Source organism: Dendropsophus ebraccatus, chromosome 8 (genome assembly GCF_027789765.1).
Source record: "Dendropsophus ebraccatus isolate aDenEbr1 chromosome 8, aDenEbr1.pat, whole genome shotgun sequence".
Lineage (NCBI taxonomy): Eukaryota > Metazoa > Chordata > Amphibia > Anura > Hylidae > Dendropsophus > Dendropsophus ebraccatus.
In genome coordinates, this window is record NC_091461.1 from 44,217,482 (window position 1) to 44,233,574 (window position 16,093).

The window sequence follows — 16,093 nt, forward strand, 5'->3', positions numbered from 1 at the left end:
GCTATTTCGCATGGGCCTAGTGTGACTATTAAAATACGGCATACCAATATATGTGGAAAGCAATATGCAGCATGATGGGTTTCAATATAGCTTTGAGTATATTGTGATGGCCAACTTTTTAGGCATGAGGGAAACCTAAACAATTTGTCTACTCCCAGGGAACCTATTCTTCCATTCATCCTTTAAAGAAGCTTCATATAGGGGTGGGGAAAGTGCTTGCTTAGGGCCACGTTCACGCAGTGTATTTGGTTGTTAAACAACTGCTGCTGTCACAGAGTGCAACAACGGCCGTTGTTGACAGCACTGCTTCATTGAATAGCATTCTATGGAACCATGGCCATTGTGTATAAACCCTGTATACGCTACGGCTGTGGTTCTCTGCGAATGCAAAAAATAATTGACAGGTCTATTTTGTGCGGCTGCTATTCAATGAACAGTGGCTGTACAAGAGCCTGCGACACAGTGTAAAGTACAGCTCCCAGCCGTGCTTTACATTGTGGTCTATGGCAAATTGGAGCACGGGCACACCTGAATGTGCAACTGGACCGCGCCGTCTAATAGAGGCACTCCCCGGCTGTACATAACAGCCATGAGCAGCGCCGTTCAGAGCGGGGTCCCTGTGGGACCCCTCTCTGAACTCCGCCCGCGTCACCATGACGTATTAGATACGTCATGGGACGCTAAGTGGTTAAAGAACTGTTGACATGCTCTTCATTAGTTAGGCAGGAGAAGCACTCTATTTCCATGGAGGGGATGGAAGTAGCGCCACGCTGAGCACTACTTTTGGCTCTGTTTAATTTTGAGTTATGGTCTAAACACTCCCAAATTTACATATACTTCTTCCCAGAATTTTTGTGAGCCATCTAAACCTGGAAGTTAAATTGAAGTGCCTCTATCCCAGAGGAAATATTGTGCTACATGTGCAAACATAATATGGCTGTGCAGGAAATAAACCACTGAATAAATCAGATACCAGTATAATTCAGATAGTACCCAACAATAGAAATGCCATTCTTTTAGTATATTTCAAGGAAAGGCATGTCTTCATAACATAAAACTTATCATGCAGAATGTACTTATTTTGTTCTTTCTAGTCAAATTTAGTTGCAATATCATAAAAACATAGTATCCAGCCCATGGTTGTAGATAGCCTCCTCTAGAAGCATATACAATAAGAATTATTAAGCATTTGATGCTGGAAAAGGAGAGAGTTTACATGTTTGCTACTGTTTGATCAAAACCATTGACTTAAAGGGGTTGTCCGGCGAAAAAAATTATTCACAGAATAACACACATTACAAAGTTATACAACTTTGTAATGTATGTTATGTCTGTGAATGGCCCCCTTCCCCGTGTCCCACCGCCCCCACCCGTGTACCCGGAAGTGTGGTGCGCTATACATTACCTGTCACGTGCCGACCACGGTCTCCGATCCTCAGCAGTGACGTCTTCTTCGGGAGGCCAGCGGATCTTCCCGAGTGCTGGCCGCCCTCTGCAGCGTCATCCGAAGCTCAGCCGCGATTGGCTGAGCATAACTGTGCTCAGCCAATCGCGGCTGAGCAGCTGATGACGTGGCCGCGTCATCAGCCGCTCAGCCGCGATTGGCTGAGCACAGTTATGCTCAGCCAATCGCGGCTGAGCTTCGGATGACGCTGCAGAGGGCGGCCGGCACTCGGGAAGATCCGCCGGACTCACGAAGAAGACGTCACTGCTGACGATCGGAGACCGTGGACGACACGACATGCGGTGAGTATAATGCACCACACTTCCGGGTCTAGCGTGGGTGGGGGGAAACACGGGGAAGGGGGCCATTCACAGACATAACATACATTACAAAGTTGTATAACTTTGTAATGTATGTTATGTCTGTGAATGGCCCCCTTCCCCGTGTTTCCCCCCACCCACGCTAGACCCGGAAGTGTGGTGCATTATACTCACCGCATGTCGTGTCGTCCACGGTCTCCGATCGTCAGCAGTGACGTCTTCTTCGTGAGTCCGGCGGATCTTCCCGAGTGCCGGCCGCCCTCTGCAGCGTCATCCGAAGCTCAGCCGCGATTGGCTGAGCATAACTGTGCTCAGCCAATCGCGGCTGAGCAGCTGATGACGTGGCCGCGTCATCAGCCGCTCAGCCGCGATTGGCTGAGCACAGTTATGCTCAGCCAATCGCGGCTGAGCTTCGGATGACGCTGCAGAGGGCGGCCGGCACTCGGGAAGATCCGCCGGACTCACGAAGAAGACGTCACTGCTGACGATCGGAGACCGTGGACGACACGACATGCGGTGAGTATAATGCACCACACTTCCGGGTCTAGCGTGGGTGGGGGGAAACACGGGGAAGGGGGCCATTCACAGACATAACATACATTACAAAGTTGTATAACTTTGTAATGTGTGTTATTCTGTGAATAATTTTTTATCGCCGGACAACCCCCTTTAAAGACCTTTAGTCTTGCCATAACTTTTACCGCCCCTGCATAATCATTACTTTCATTATTATTTCTGACCAGCAACAGAAGCCACAGAACGGAACATTTTATACATACAGTATATCAGATGCGACTTGTTGTAGGGTGACTTACCAAATTCATCACATACACTTTCATTATCTATAAGGGTGGGGTGGTCAAAAGTGTCCCGACAGTAAAGGATCTTTGTGTTCTTGTTGATGATAGGAATTCCACCTAATGCCTGAACAAATTGATCGGCCAAGACTGAGGAAGGTTTTTCCTGGATACGTTTCAAAATGGAACGATATCGGCAATATTGGGGGTAACTTAACACCATCACATTTCCCTCATTTTCATCTTCTCCTGCAATAAAAGAATACAAATAATTTTAAAGGACTGAATGATAATAAACTCACAAAAAACTCACAAAATACTATGATAAAGATTATGCTAACACTGACTAATAAGTAATAACCAAAAAACATTACAAAAATATCAATATATCTTAATCTGAGATGTATTGATATTCAGAGTTGTTCAGAGTTATTGTACTTCGCTTAGGGGATGAAGTTAATTTATGCAAGCGTCTTTTGAAAAATGTGGTAAAAAAAAATGTTCACGCTGCCTGGTGTCCTCTTCTGCGTCTTCGGTGTCTTCTTCTTTGCCATCTCCAGCGCACACAGCCAATTACTGATGAACATGGGATAGTGATGGCCAGTGATTGGATGAGTGGGCTGTCACTCTCCAATCACAGGCCATGGCGCTGTCCTTTCTCAGTCAGTCACTGACTGGTTGAGTGGAAGTCACTGTTGTCTGGACAGTGACAGCCCTCTCAAAAAATTACTGGCTGCCACTGTCCTGTCTCAGTCAGTAATTGGTTGTGTGGGCTGGAGATGGCACAGAAGAAGACACCAGAGACACAGAAGAGGACAAGAGAGAGAGCGCTTAATTAATTAATCAGTTTGCAAGTTCGCAAATTTTACATCCAAAAATTTAAACCTGGCTAAACAACTTTTTAAAAAATTCGCTCATCTCTAACATTAATCAGTCTTGGATTCTAGATAATAGTCTGAAAAAAAAAACATTTACCATTAGAAATTGATTCCATTATACTTAATTTACACAAAGTAATGGAAATTAAATTTAAGTTAATGAATTCCCCGGCTCTATATTTTGCCGTGAACCTTTTCAGAAAGTGTATTATTTTGAGTAAATTACACTCTAGTACTTCTACAAATTATATAGTCATCCACATCATATTATATTGCTTAAGCCTGGTATAATTCCTGGGTGTAGCTACTAGTGAATAACCATATAAACAATACATGTTGGAACCATCAAGCCTTCTCGGTTCCAGCACCAAAGTGTTTGTTTTATTATTCCAGTACTACCACTAGTAATTGCATTTATTGCTCTACGAGTAGAGCCCAACCTCTCAACCTGTAGAGCAGTAAAGTTGCCAACGTCTCCCAAATAAAGTAAAAAAAAAAATCTGAAGCAGTCATACAGCAACTATTTTACTCCACAGTGAATCATTTCCTTATCAACGGTACTTAGTGGAGTTACAACATCTTTCCAATACTTGCTTCATACAACGGGTGATGATATTATCACACTGTTGCCATCAATGACCCTGGTTGTTTTAGCCACCTGTTTCTAGTACTGTAAAATTATGTTTGACTTGCCTGTTAAACAAGACATTCCTAATTGGTTAGAATTAGGCCTTTCATGAAGATTAGATCACCTATAAAGCATACTTCCAAAGATTAAAATAAAAATATGCTCATAATTTACATCTCAGGGTGAACAAAAACCTGCTAAAAACTCCATGTGTTACCGTCCTTTTCCGACAATTATGCCCCAGGTAGCCGACTTTAATGACTCCTAGTTAAATCCAAGGTGGACGTCACAATTTAACTTCACTTGCCAGCATTCCTTGGTTATTATAAGGTAAAACTATAGCCAATCAATCTTTGACAAACAAAAATATACAGTATTTAACTGCTGATAAAAGATCAATTTTGACACTGTACAAATATTTTATCAGTAGGTGAGAAGAATATGAGAACTTTCTATGACTAGCGATAAACTACATTAGATAGGTGCCATCTAAACAAAATGAGGTAACAGGTATTCTTATAATACTGATCAGCTAGGGGTAGACACGCAGTTTTTAGACTCAGCATGCTCCAGTAGAGCCGCTCAGCATTTAGATAGTGGTGGCTGACGAAGTTGGATGCAGCCCTAGGAAGTTCTATAGCTTATGGCTGTAACCATGTTTTCCAGGACTCCCTAGGGCTGCATCCAACTTCATCAGTCACCAGTATTCAAATGCCTGTTCATTCTGTGGGCGGACGGCGGAATCTACCTGTGCATAGAATGGAGTATATGGCACTGGCGGAGAAGCGCTTGGGCGCAAGGGGGGGCAAGCGTCAGGAATCTGTAGAGGGTTATCCACACGGAATATGTAGTATGCACATACCCTTGTCACGCTCATCTCTAACAGTTTTTATCAGTCAAAAATAAGTGCTCCCTGTTGCCACCTCTGTCCATGATGGTTACAAACCAGCAGGAGCAAACCCAAAAACCAAACCTATTTGTCATCCTGTTCTGGACACTTTCAGACATGGACAGAGGTGGCAGCAGAGAGCACTGCATTGGAGTTAAAAAACAAACAGCTTCCTTTTTTTATTTGAATAGAACTAGAAAATGGCATGGTCTGCACCAGTACTATGCATCTTCTATTTCCATCTACCCATTGCACTCAATGCATTATAGCGCACTATTTTTTAAACTGGAAAAGACATCAAAGTAATGGTCTTTCTAGCCATTCACGCAGTGATCAGAAGTGTGACATACAACAGTGTCTACGCGGAGTCCATTTACGGAGTATAGACTACTCAACATGTGCAACCAATGTAGCCATGTGAAATTTAAAAGTAAGGAAGCAAGGTGTCCTTATAATAACATATTAGGGGAATGCCTAAGAGTACTCCCAACAATGGATAGGGACTCACAAAAGGAACGAAACCTTTCTTTGCTATAGCACATGAAGAGCAGAAACAGTAAAATGCACAAAGGATGACTCCTTTGATAACATGGAGTCAAACAACCCCTAGAGACTGTGTCAAAACAAAATCAAACACGTAAAAGCAAGATGTCATTTCAGAGAATGTAACACCTTTTAAAAGACTTCTCTCTCCTACGTTATACATGTCCCAAATTATTATGAAAAGGCAGTCATGTTGCCATATACTGCCCATTTAGAAGGAAAAAAAAAGATGTTGCGGACAGCTGTAAAAAGAACAGATAGGGAAGGCGTCTGGTTTTCTATCAAAGAAGCAAATACTAAAGTGTAAATATAATTTTGTTTTCCAGTTCAAAGTCAATTGAGATTTTTTTTAATGTAGTTTCCTGTGAAAGCTGGTAACAGAAAGAAGTGAAGTCATGTATTTTATTTCACTTTGCATCTTGGCACTGGCATTTAATGTTTGAAGAGGTTGAAAAACATTGCTCGTTCTTGAAAACAGAATGTTCTCTTTTCCAGAATTCCTAGTAACAATCCAAAAATATGAAATAAAACATGACGTCAATATACAGAACAGTACGGGGCTCAGAAGAGTACTGTATATTTAGAGTGCCCTGAATTGAATCAATGATTTATGCAACATCTCCCGAACTGCGGTTTATAAATGGTTTCCCACTTACTTAATAAGTGGTTTATAAAAGTTCCACTATTTGAACTAGTGAATACATTTTAGACTTTACAGTTTTATTGGTTGTTTTTGCTAATAAAACAAAGTCCATTGGTGACAGGAATGGTAATCTGAAACCGGGCAGATGTAAGCTGTCATACTGTATGTACAGTAGAAGTAGTGTCAACTGTGCACCACAGATCACAACTGCAAAAAATGGAAATGCTACCCATAAGCAGCACATAGTAAATCAGGTATGCTAATGGTGCGGTTATAGCCATAGGTAGTCATGTTTATACTTTAACATAAAATATGATAACTAGCCACACATTGTATATACAGTATGGACTCCTTGGCTGATTTCTTTTTGGGTGTTTGTTTCCTAAATGTAAAATGAAGCAAGGTTAGTCTTCATTTGAAATTTTCTACCATTTAGCTGCGAATTAGAGAAAAATAGAATAAATCTTTTATGTATTTTCGGCTCTCTCAGTATTATCGATAACAGCAAAGAGGAGTTTACAGAGCCACTAAGAAAGGGGGGAAGGAAATCCTTTAGGACAGCTCACACAGGCTGGAAAGAAAGAGAAGAGCATACAACATGCAGTCTGCTGGATAGAATCAGATAGTAAGGATGGTCCGAACCTGCCGAGCTATGAACCCGAACTCTACTCTCGGCAATGATTCCCGCTGTCTGCCCGATCCGTGCAGCGGGTGGATACAGCGGGAGGACCGACTGGAAAACTGGGATACAGCCTATGGCTATGGCTGTATCCCAGTTTTCCAGGCGGTCCTCCCGCTGTATCCACCCTCTCCACGGAGTGGGCAGACAGCAGGAATCATTGCCGAGAGTAGAGTTCGGGTTCATAGCTCGGCAGGTTCGGACCATCCCTATCAGATAGGTGTAGAGAGTAAAGGGGGCTCACCCAGTACAGCACATTGTAAGGGCTATAGAGGCAAAAGGAAGCAAAATTAGTGATTAAAACCTAGAGGAAAAAATGATTCTTGCATATTAAAGTGTCACTACTTTTATAACATTTAAAACCTAAATCAACAGTAGATGTGATGTAAAGCAAGTTTGCAATTTACATTCTTTTTTTTTTTTTTTTGCAGTTATCATAGAAAACACTTAGAAAGGCACTTCCTTTGTGCGGACTCTTTTTTTCAAAGAGTCTAAACACAGGAAGTCTTGTGTTTCCCAGGTCATCTGCGCAGACACACACACGCACGCACACCGTAATAAGACATTTCAGCTGATTAACCTAATCAAAATGTATAATTCTTAACAAATTAAGTTTATGCTCACACTGCTGTAAGAGGAGTGTATGCGGAGAATAGTGCAACGATGTTCTTCCCATTAAAATGATGGACACAGTTACAAGTTAATGAAGCCCCTGGGGTGTCAAATGTGTCCGTAGTTTCATAGATCTTGCACTGCATCATGGCTTTTGTTAAAAAAGGTTGTGATAAAATGTTTGCCCTTATAATACCCACATTAAAGCCATTAAGCACCCCCTCCCCAAAAAAAAATAATGATATAAACCACACCCTTTATATATATTAGCCAAAACCTTCATGAATGCAGATCCCAGACCCGACCCCCTTTTATAAACGTTGTTCACTCTTCTACAAACCACAAATCAGACCCCAAAGCTTTAGAAGATAGTGATGATGACAACTGGGCAGAAACAATAGAGGCAGTGATGGTGGTTTGAGCAAAGTAATTAAAAAAAAAAAATATATAAATATATATCACATAGAAGATGCTGACACTGGCTTAGTAGTTCATTACTAACATTATAATTTATACTTTATTATTACTTTGAAATCTAGAAGTCCTTACACAATGGGAGCACTGTTAAATGATATGGTGCTGTGGTTGGAATGCCACTAATGTGTTTCCTCAGATACACTAACAATATATCATTTTGCAATTCCAGAGATGGTGAAAAAATAGCCACTAGTTACACCACAGGGACATATTTTTAGACAAAATCCATATTTAAAAAAAAAAATGCCAAGGGTATTGAGGAAGTGATTTAAAAGCCACTTGCACTTTTCTTAAAATCTTGAATTGTTGGATTAGGTTTACATTTTTCTGCAGTTTTTTTCTTTTAAAATGATTGTATTTATTTCTACACCTGTGAAAAGTGGATCAGTCTTCATCAAATTCCTAACAATTACTTTTCTTACCATTGATGTCCATGAAGTGGACTAAGAATTAATAAACTGACACAAACTGCTGTCAATTTGTCCTGAATTTTCCAAACATGCAAAACTATCATTCTGTATGGATTGATTACAGATTATGGATCTTTACAAAAAGGCCAATACAATTTTTTTTTATTTTTTTTGCAAATGTATAAATATACAAAATTACATATACTGTAGGCAGTGTCCTGTCAGCAACCTTTGCATAGATCAGCCAAAAATGCTTCCTTCGCCTGTTATCAAGCATCTGCCCTCTCACCCGTTCCTGCTAAACTGTCATCCATTCTACAAATTAGCTTAGCAAGGACTTTTGTTCACTGGATGCGATTTGTCTTCTGATATCTGAGCTAGCTACAAGTCTATGAAGTGGGGAGGAAAGAGATGGAAGGAAAACATAGTGCGGGTTACCAACATCCTGGACCTCCAAGAATAAGCTGTCATGCAGAGCTATTATGGCTGGATCTACGATACCAACATGGCTTGAGGCAGTTGGCACAATTCAAGGCATAGTGGTTGATTCTGGTTACTGCAGCTCAGCTCCCATTCCCTTCAAGAGGAGCTGCAGTAACCAGGTATGACCATTATTGCAGTAAACATAGCCAACTGCTTCCTTCCTCATTCAAAATAGCCACAGCAGCAATACAGCTGATCGGTGAGGGTGTCGGGTGTCAATATCCAATTGATCAGCTATTATGAGAACAGGTCAGCAATCATTTTTGTCTAGTAAACTCCTTTAATTAAATTCTTTATCGGGTATATAGGATTCTGCATCCTCCCTGAATTTGGTGTACAGAATGATCTGAGTGAGCTTTTCTCCTATTGACTGATGGGACCATCCTTATATTTATCTGAAAAGTTAATATAACAATAATATAGTTTAAACTAATGACATATTATGTTTGCAGAAATCTTAGCGCCCACATGATGCTGTTGCATCTTTGTTTTTCCGCGTTTGGACAATTCATCAGAAAGGCCCATGAGGCTCATCAGCTCAGGATATGTAATACTGACCGCCAAAAACAACCCAAATTAAATGAATCCCTCACAGGCCCCAGGACACTGTCAGCTTGATATAAGTTGACAGCAAATGATCAGTCATTTTTAAGATTTTTTCAAGCAAACTAACTGGTACAATAGTTCTGCATTGGCTCATTTGTGGTTCAAGCCAGAGACATTTTTCACATAGCTATCATAATTTGAAAGCGAATGTGCAGTTTTCTTTCATACTTCACGGTGAAATACTGAAACGGTGATAAATCAATTAAAAGCCCTTGTTACACTGTGAAACATCACAGATCATGCAGAGGTTCATTCTGTGGAGCTTTCATCCATGCAAGTAAAGACGTATTTTAGTAAAAAAAAATGGTATCACCCATTGGATTAGGCTGTCACACCAACCAATGGTTAGGAAAAGGGGGTCCTCAATCCCTTCTAAGAGTTTCTATAAAGTGGCAGATATGCCAAAGCGCTGTGGTCAACACAACTTTATGCAACAGTGTTCATTTTTTCTTTTATTTGTGGAATTATACTATTAATGCCTTTTATTTGTCATTTTTTAATATTGTGAATAAGTTGTTTCTTTTTTTACTTTTTTGCGTTGTTTTATTTTTAATTTTTTAAACCCACTGTGGTTGTTGACCACACGGGGCTTCATTCTCACAGATTAAACTGCAATACTAATGTACTGCAGTGTATTGAGCTGTGATCATGATCCTATTACATCTGGTAGGCCGTAGCCGTGGTAACATGATATAACTTCTTGCCATTCCCTGACTGTCTGACAAAGGTAGCCTTTCCCTCTTCCAAGTGGTTGAATGGAGATACCTCTGATCCTGGCTACGAGTGGGTGTTAGCTGTAATAAAACAATGGCTTCAGAATGCAGTTGATACTTTCTACAATCTTGACAATTGTAGTCCAATATACAGTACTTCAAGAAAAACTGTATTATACCTAGTGTTGGACCTGTAACATGGTGCTCTCACTTTGCTGTTTTGGAATCACAAGGTCATGCCCCTACATTACTTCAACAGTTTTTATGAGTCCCTTACAATCAAGAGAACTGAGGTGTGTAGGTGTTTAAAGCAATACTGTATCCACCCCACCCAACCGCTGGTACCATCCATTTTAAGAAAGTATGTCCTTCTGGCCATGTTTTAAAATGTGCCTGGTGCTTAGGTTAGGGTAAAAAATAATTAATCTGCAGCAACCAAGTCAATGAGGCATGGCCTACAGTGTCTGTACCCTAGGCCTTTCTTCCTCCCCTAACGCCCCAGAGAGTTATCCTATTTATCACTTGTCTAAACATTGCCATGCCTTAATGACTCGGCTGCTGCAGATTAAAAAATTTTTTTTTACCCTACCCAAGGCACCAGGAACATTTTAAAAGACATGTTCAAAAAGGACTAAGCGCCCTATTCCACGGGACGATTATCGTTCAGATTATCGTTAAATCATTTGAATCTAAACGATAACCATTCATTTGAATAGCAGTTAACGATTAACGACCGAACGAGAAATCGTTGATCGTTTAATAAGACCTGGACCTATTTTTATCCTTGCTTGTTTGTAAATCGTTCGCATTGAATAAGATGTCGTTCGGTCGTTCGCAGTAGTGACGAACACAATAGCAACGACAAGATGACCGCAAGAAGAATCGTAAGTAACGATTATCATTCCATGTAAATGGGTGAACGATTTTCGGTCTTTCGCAATAGCGGTTGTTTGGATTGTTAATCGTAAACGATTATCCGAACGATAATCATCCCGTGCAATAGGGCCCTTACTCTCATCAAATAGACGGTACCGGTGATTTGGGGGGTGGGTTGGTGGTTACAGTATCGCCTTAAGAAGGGAGGATGGAGAATATCGATCAGGAGATTCACATCTACCAAACATTGATGGCATATGCTTAATTGTATAAGGTATAATCCTTCAAGCAATTCTCATTTTTAATGCAGCTCTACCAATGGAGCTCCACTTTAAATACTCAGCCACCATGCTAACTGTTGAAGATATGAAGACAATACAAATTATGTTTAATTGTAACCTTATAATCCAACCCAAGTATTTTCAATCATGGGCTGCTTTGATATGAATATTATTAGTTCAGCCAGCCAAGTGACTGTCTCCATTGTGTATTTAAGCAACGGGTGCACCTTCAATGAGTGTTTTCAAGAGCATTTTTTCCTGCATGCAAATATTTAAGCACAATCCTTTTCCACCGCCCATCTATCACACACACACTGGGTTTACATACGCACACCAAACCATGAAATTATTTACATTTACATTCAGATTCACTGTGTTGCAGGGAAGGTATTATTTTTCCAGACAGACTGTTACAATTGCCTCAAGGCTCCTGAACTTGCATCTGCAGGGAAAAACAGGTGTCCAGTTTATACACAGTATAAAACTAAATGTACAAAAAAATAACTCTGAACCAAAAGTTGTAATTAGTGGGGAAAGGATGCCAAAGCAATTTAGTGGATCTTGCAGAAGTAACCAGAAAAATAAATGTAAGTTTAATGTCTTAAAAACATCTGCGGTCTTCAGAATAGAATATTCTCACCGACCTTGGGATCAACCCAGTTATAATTTAGAAGAGGGTGAATCTGATCTATTTATTTCCACATGGGAAGAAGCTATTTTATTCCAGCGATTTAGCAAACCATGCAGAATGGTAAAGTAGGTTTGGTACCATGTTAGCCAGTTGAAATAACTCTCATTGCTCTTAATACATGTACCGTAAACAGAAAGAACTAAAAAAAAACATGGACAGTGACATTTTTATTTTTGCTAAATGCAAGGAAGAACTAAACATCAATTTCAAAGAGGTTTAAAATTAAGGCCACATGAATAGTGGTAACGTATCCTTAATGTAGCCAAAAATTGCTGGGGCGTTCGGCCATTGTGGTTTTTTGATTGATTGTTTATTCCCACATAAATTTGGAGGTAAACCACAAAACTACCTACTAAAAATTCAGCCAATAATACTGTTAATAGCCCCATAGGTTTGTAGACAAAACAGAAAATGTTTGCATTCATAATAATAATTATCAAGGTTAAAACATTGCTTTCCCATATGCAGTGTTTTCAATGCTACTTGCTGATGGTTTTGTCTAGTCATGTGTTCAATTTCCAGGATGGGGATGCCAAGTAGAGTATGGAAATGGATTTGTCTATGAAGGGGACTGGTTTAACAAATTAGGAAATTAGAAGTGCTTCCATGCTTCCAACATATCTGTTAGGCTAGGTTCCCACAACATCTTTTTTTGGCCGTTTGATGGCTGTCTTTTTTGATGACCGTCATTTTGAGGCCAAATAATATCCATTATTTTGAAATCACGGCCGTTATTGCAAAATAACAGATGTTATTTGTCCTCAAAATGACCAAATGTCTAAAAAGAGGGCCGTCAAATGGCCAAAAAAAGATTTTGTGTGAACCTAGCCTTAGTGCAAACATAAAGCGGTTGTGTGTGGAGCAGAAGTTGGAGCAGAAGTTGGCGCGTGGCTTGAATTCACCCACATGCAATAATCGGAATAGACATTTTGGAAATGCAGGAAGGCTTAAAGTGACTCTGTACCCACAATCTGACCCCCCCCCCCCCCCCAAACCTTCAGATAGCTGCTTTTAATCCAAGATCTGTCCTGCAGTCCGTTCGGTTCAGTTATTGTCATAAAAAAAAAACAACTTTTAAATTTGCAGGCCCGTACCCTAAGGGAGTGGCCTAAATTGCATATGCATTAGGCTGGCACAACCGCTCTATCCCTCCTCCCCACCCTCCTCATCATTAGGAATGCTCCAGGCAGATTGCTTCCTATTCCCCAACTGTGGCAGCCTGGCACATGGGCTGGATCGATTAAGGACCCGTGCAATGTTCAGCATGGAGAAAATGTTCCAATGGCATTCCTGATGATGAAGAGGGTGGGGAGGAGGGACGGAGGGGTGATGCAAAGTTAGGGCACAGATATCCTAAGCCACGCCCGTAAGGCACGAGGCTGTAGGTTTAAAAGTTGTTTTTTAAGACAATAACTGCATCACCTGCTGAACGGACCCCAGGACAGATCTTGGATAAAAAGAAGCTATTTGAAGGTACAAGCGGTTTGGGGGGGGGGGTCAGATTGTGGGTACAGAGTCGCTTTAAACTGGCTTTTGTTCCCCAAACAACCCCTTTATGCCTGCTAATAATAATAAGGTGGTGCTATAGTCCTAATGAAAAGAAGACACATGACAGGAACATGACCAGATAGAAACAAACAAACAAACAAACAAAAACTACTCAATCAGATAAAGACTCAACTCAAGGAAGCTGGATAGGGTCATCAGAAGTCTGTCTGCAGAGTATACAAAGCTTTTGGACTTAAAACATCAGAATCACAGAAACAAAATGCTTGACATTGCTGTCTAAAATACCTAATCTTAAGATGTGGTCTCTTTAGGTGTATCTTCAGACTAATGGGATTGTTTCTGAGTCTGTGCTACACCGCACCGAGGACGGAATTCATCCGGCATATAATAAAAAAAGGATGACTATCTGAATTTAATATATCTAGACCCTTCCCTGCCATGTTACATACAGAAAACCTCTAAATTTGAGAAACAGTATGATGAAAGGAACCTATCAATATAAGGAGCTGCAAAACCTGTTTTCATATAATAACCACAGGCCGAATACAAACAGGTTGTAAGATACCTGGGACATACGCAGGTTCTTTATACTGAGGAAACAGGACAGGACTTAAAGCAAGAATAAGGTCCCTTACCCACATAGTTAAAAACAAGGACACAAAACAAAACATATAAAAGTAGATAATTAAAGATTTCAAATGCCATTTTACAGCACAAAAAGGGGAAGAGTCTGGAAATGCAGATTTATGATAGCCTTTGACACACTTAACAGGAATGAGTTTGTTGCAAGGATTTATGTCATGTTACAACATCTAAGGAATCTGCTCTAGAGATAGTGGGGGCATCAGGTCTATGAACTAACATCAATTTAGAGACAATAAAATTCTCACACTGCTTATCTGTGAGCTCATTTAGGGTTTATTCTCCTAATTCATTCTGTTATTTTTTTTACTATATCACCCCCCCCTTATGATTTTGTTTCTTTATATATTTTGTTATACCACTCCTGATAAAGGCCCCAGAACAGCCTTCAAAGCTTGAAGTTTACCACAATTTATTTTCTTTAATCTAGTATATTAAAAGGAATTGTACCTGCAAATAAAATGTAATAGAAGGCAGCGATCAGCCGACATGAACGATGTTGGTTGATCATTGCAGTCGTTTCTCTTTCAAATCCTGCAGTCTTTTCACCATCACAGAGAGGATTGCAATAAAACAAGACACCAGTATATAGATAATAAGATCAGGCCAATCACAATTGATGGTAAGAGCTCACCTCCCTCCTGCACAAGAGTGCCCAGCAGTCCATTGCTTCCTGTATCCATGTGACTGCTGTAAAGCATCCCTCTAAATGTTATGCAGAAAGCTCAGACTGCCCCCAATATAATGTAAAAATAAAAAAAGAACATGTGTACCTGGCTTGATCAGTAATCTAGTTGACTCGTTCCTTGGTAGCCAAGTTCCCCACAGATTGTAGGTGTGGGGGGATTCAGCTAAATACTATAATACTATGTTATTTTCAAAAGACTCTTCTAACTAAAAGTGATTGCCTAAAACCAACAACTCTGGCGAATTATTATTATTATTATTTATTTATTTATTTTTTTCTTCAAATCAACTGGTTTCAGAAAGTTATATAGATATTACCTCTATTTAAAAGTCCTTAATCTTCCAGTACTTATCAGCTGCTGTATGTCCGGTAGAAAGTGGTGTTTTTATTCCAGTCTGACACAGAGCTCTTTGCTGACATCTCTGACCCATGTCTGGAACTGTCCAGAGCAGGAGAGACTTTCTATAGGGATTTGCTCCTGCTCCGGGCAGTTCCTGACATGAACAGAGGTGTCAGCAGAGAGCACTGTGTCAGACTGGAAAGAATCCACCACTTTCTGCAGGACATACATCAGCTGAAAAGTAATGCAAAAGTTTATATTTTTAAATAGAAATAAATTACAAATCCATATATCTGAAACCAGTACCACTTTAAATATCATCCTTTGATGTCACTCTGGTAACCTAATTATCAATACTAGCCATATGCAAATAATATGCAAATACTCTAGCTGTTCATCTCGAGCTTTTTAAGTGTATTCACAATTGAGTAATTCATATAATACATTATACAATAGTAGCTATTTTGTAAAAAAAAAAAAAAAAAGTCTGCCCATACGCATGGTTAGAGCCTCACATAGTTTATGAACACAAAGATTCTTTGAAGCTAAATGGAAAAATTATGCATGTTCCTTCCTGTACCTAATTACCTCAACCTCAAAATCTGCCAAATATTTTGCCCTTTGGTTTTCTTAATCGTATTAGTGTGAATGCATTTGGATGCCAATCGAAACAAATATTTAATGATTTCAGCGCTAAAGATCCTTGAGATGCATTAAAAACGCCGTCCGAAACAATACGTCTTCATTCTTTTCAAAAGAAACGTCCAGGTATTTGTAGGAACAGGAATTAATTTGCTCGAGTTAGGAAACTAAACACCTTGTTTAAAGTGTATTTAAGCAATATGGTGTCAATACAAAGTTCTCTTGAAGTGATTTATGTTGCCTTGAGTTAGTTTATTGCATTAGACATTCCATTCTCTAAGCTTTTTACTTTCTTAGTGAGC

General features: G+C 39.9%; 1 protein-coding gene across 1 annotated transcript in view; it reads right to left on the reverse strand.

Annotated features, from left to right (window-relative positions):
* ARID5B (AT-rich interaction domain 5B) overlaps nucleotides 1-16,093 on the reverse strand; it is a 274,509-nt gene that overhangs the window by 162,807 nt on the left and 95,609 nt on the right. Inside the window, exon 4 of the mRNA XM_069980286.1 lies at nucleotides 2,580-2,810. Within this exon, the coding sequence (XP_069836387.1) occupies nucleotides 2,580-2,810 (231 nt within the window). The remainder of the gene's footprint in view (nucleotides 1-2,579; nucleotides 2,811-16,093) is intronic.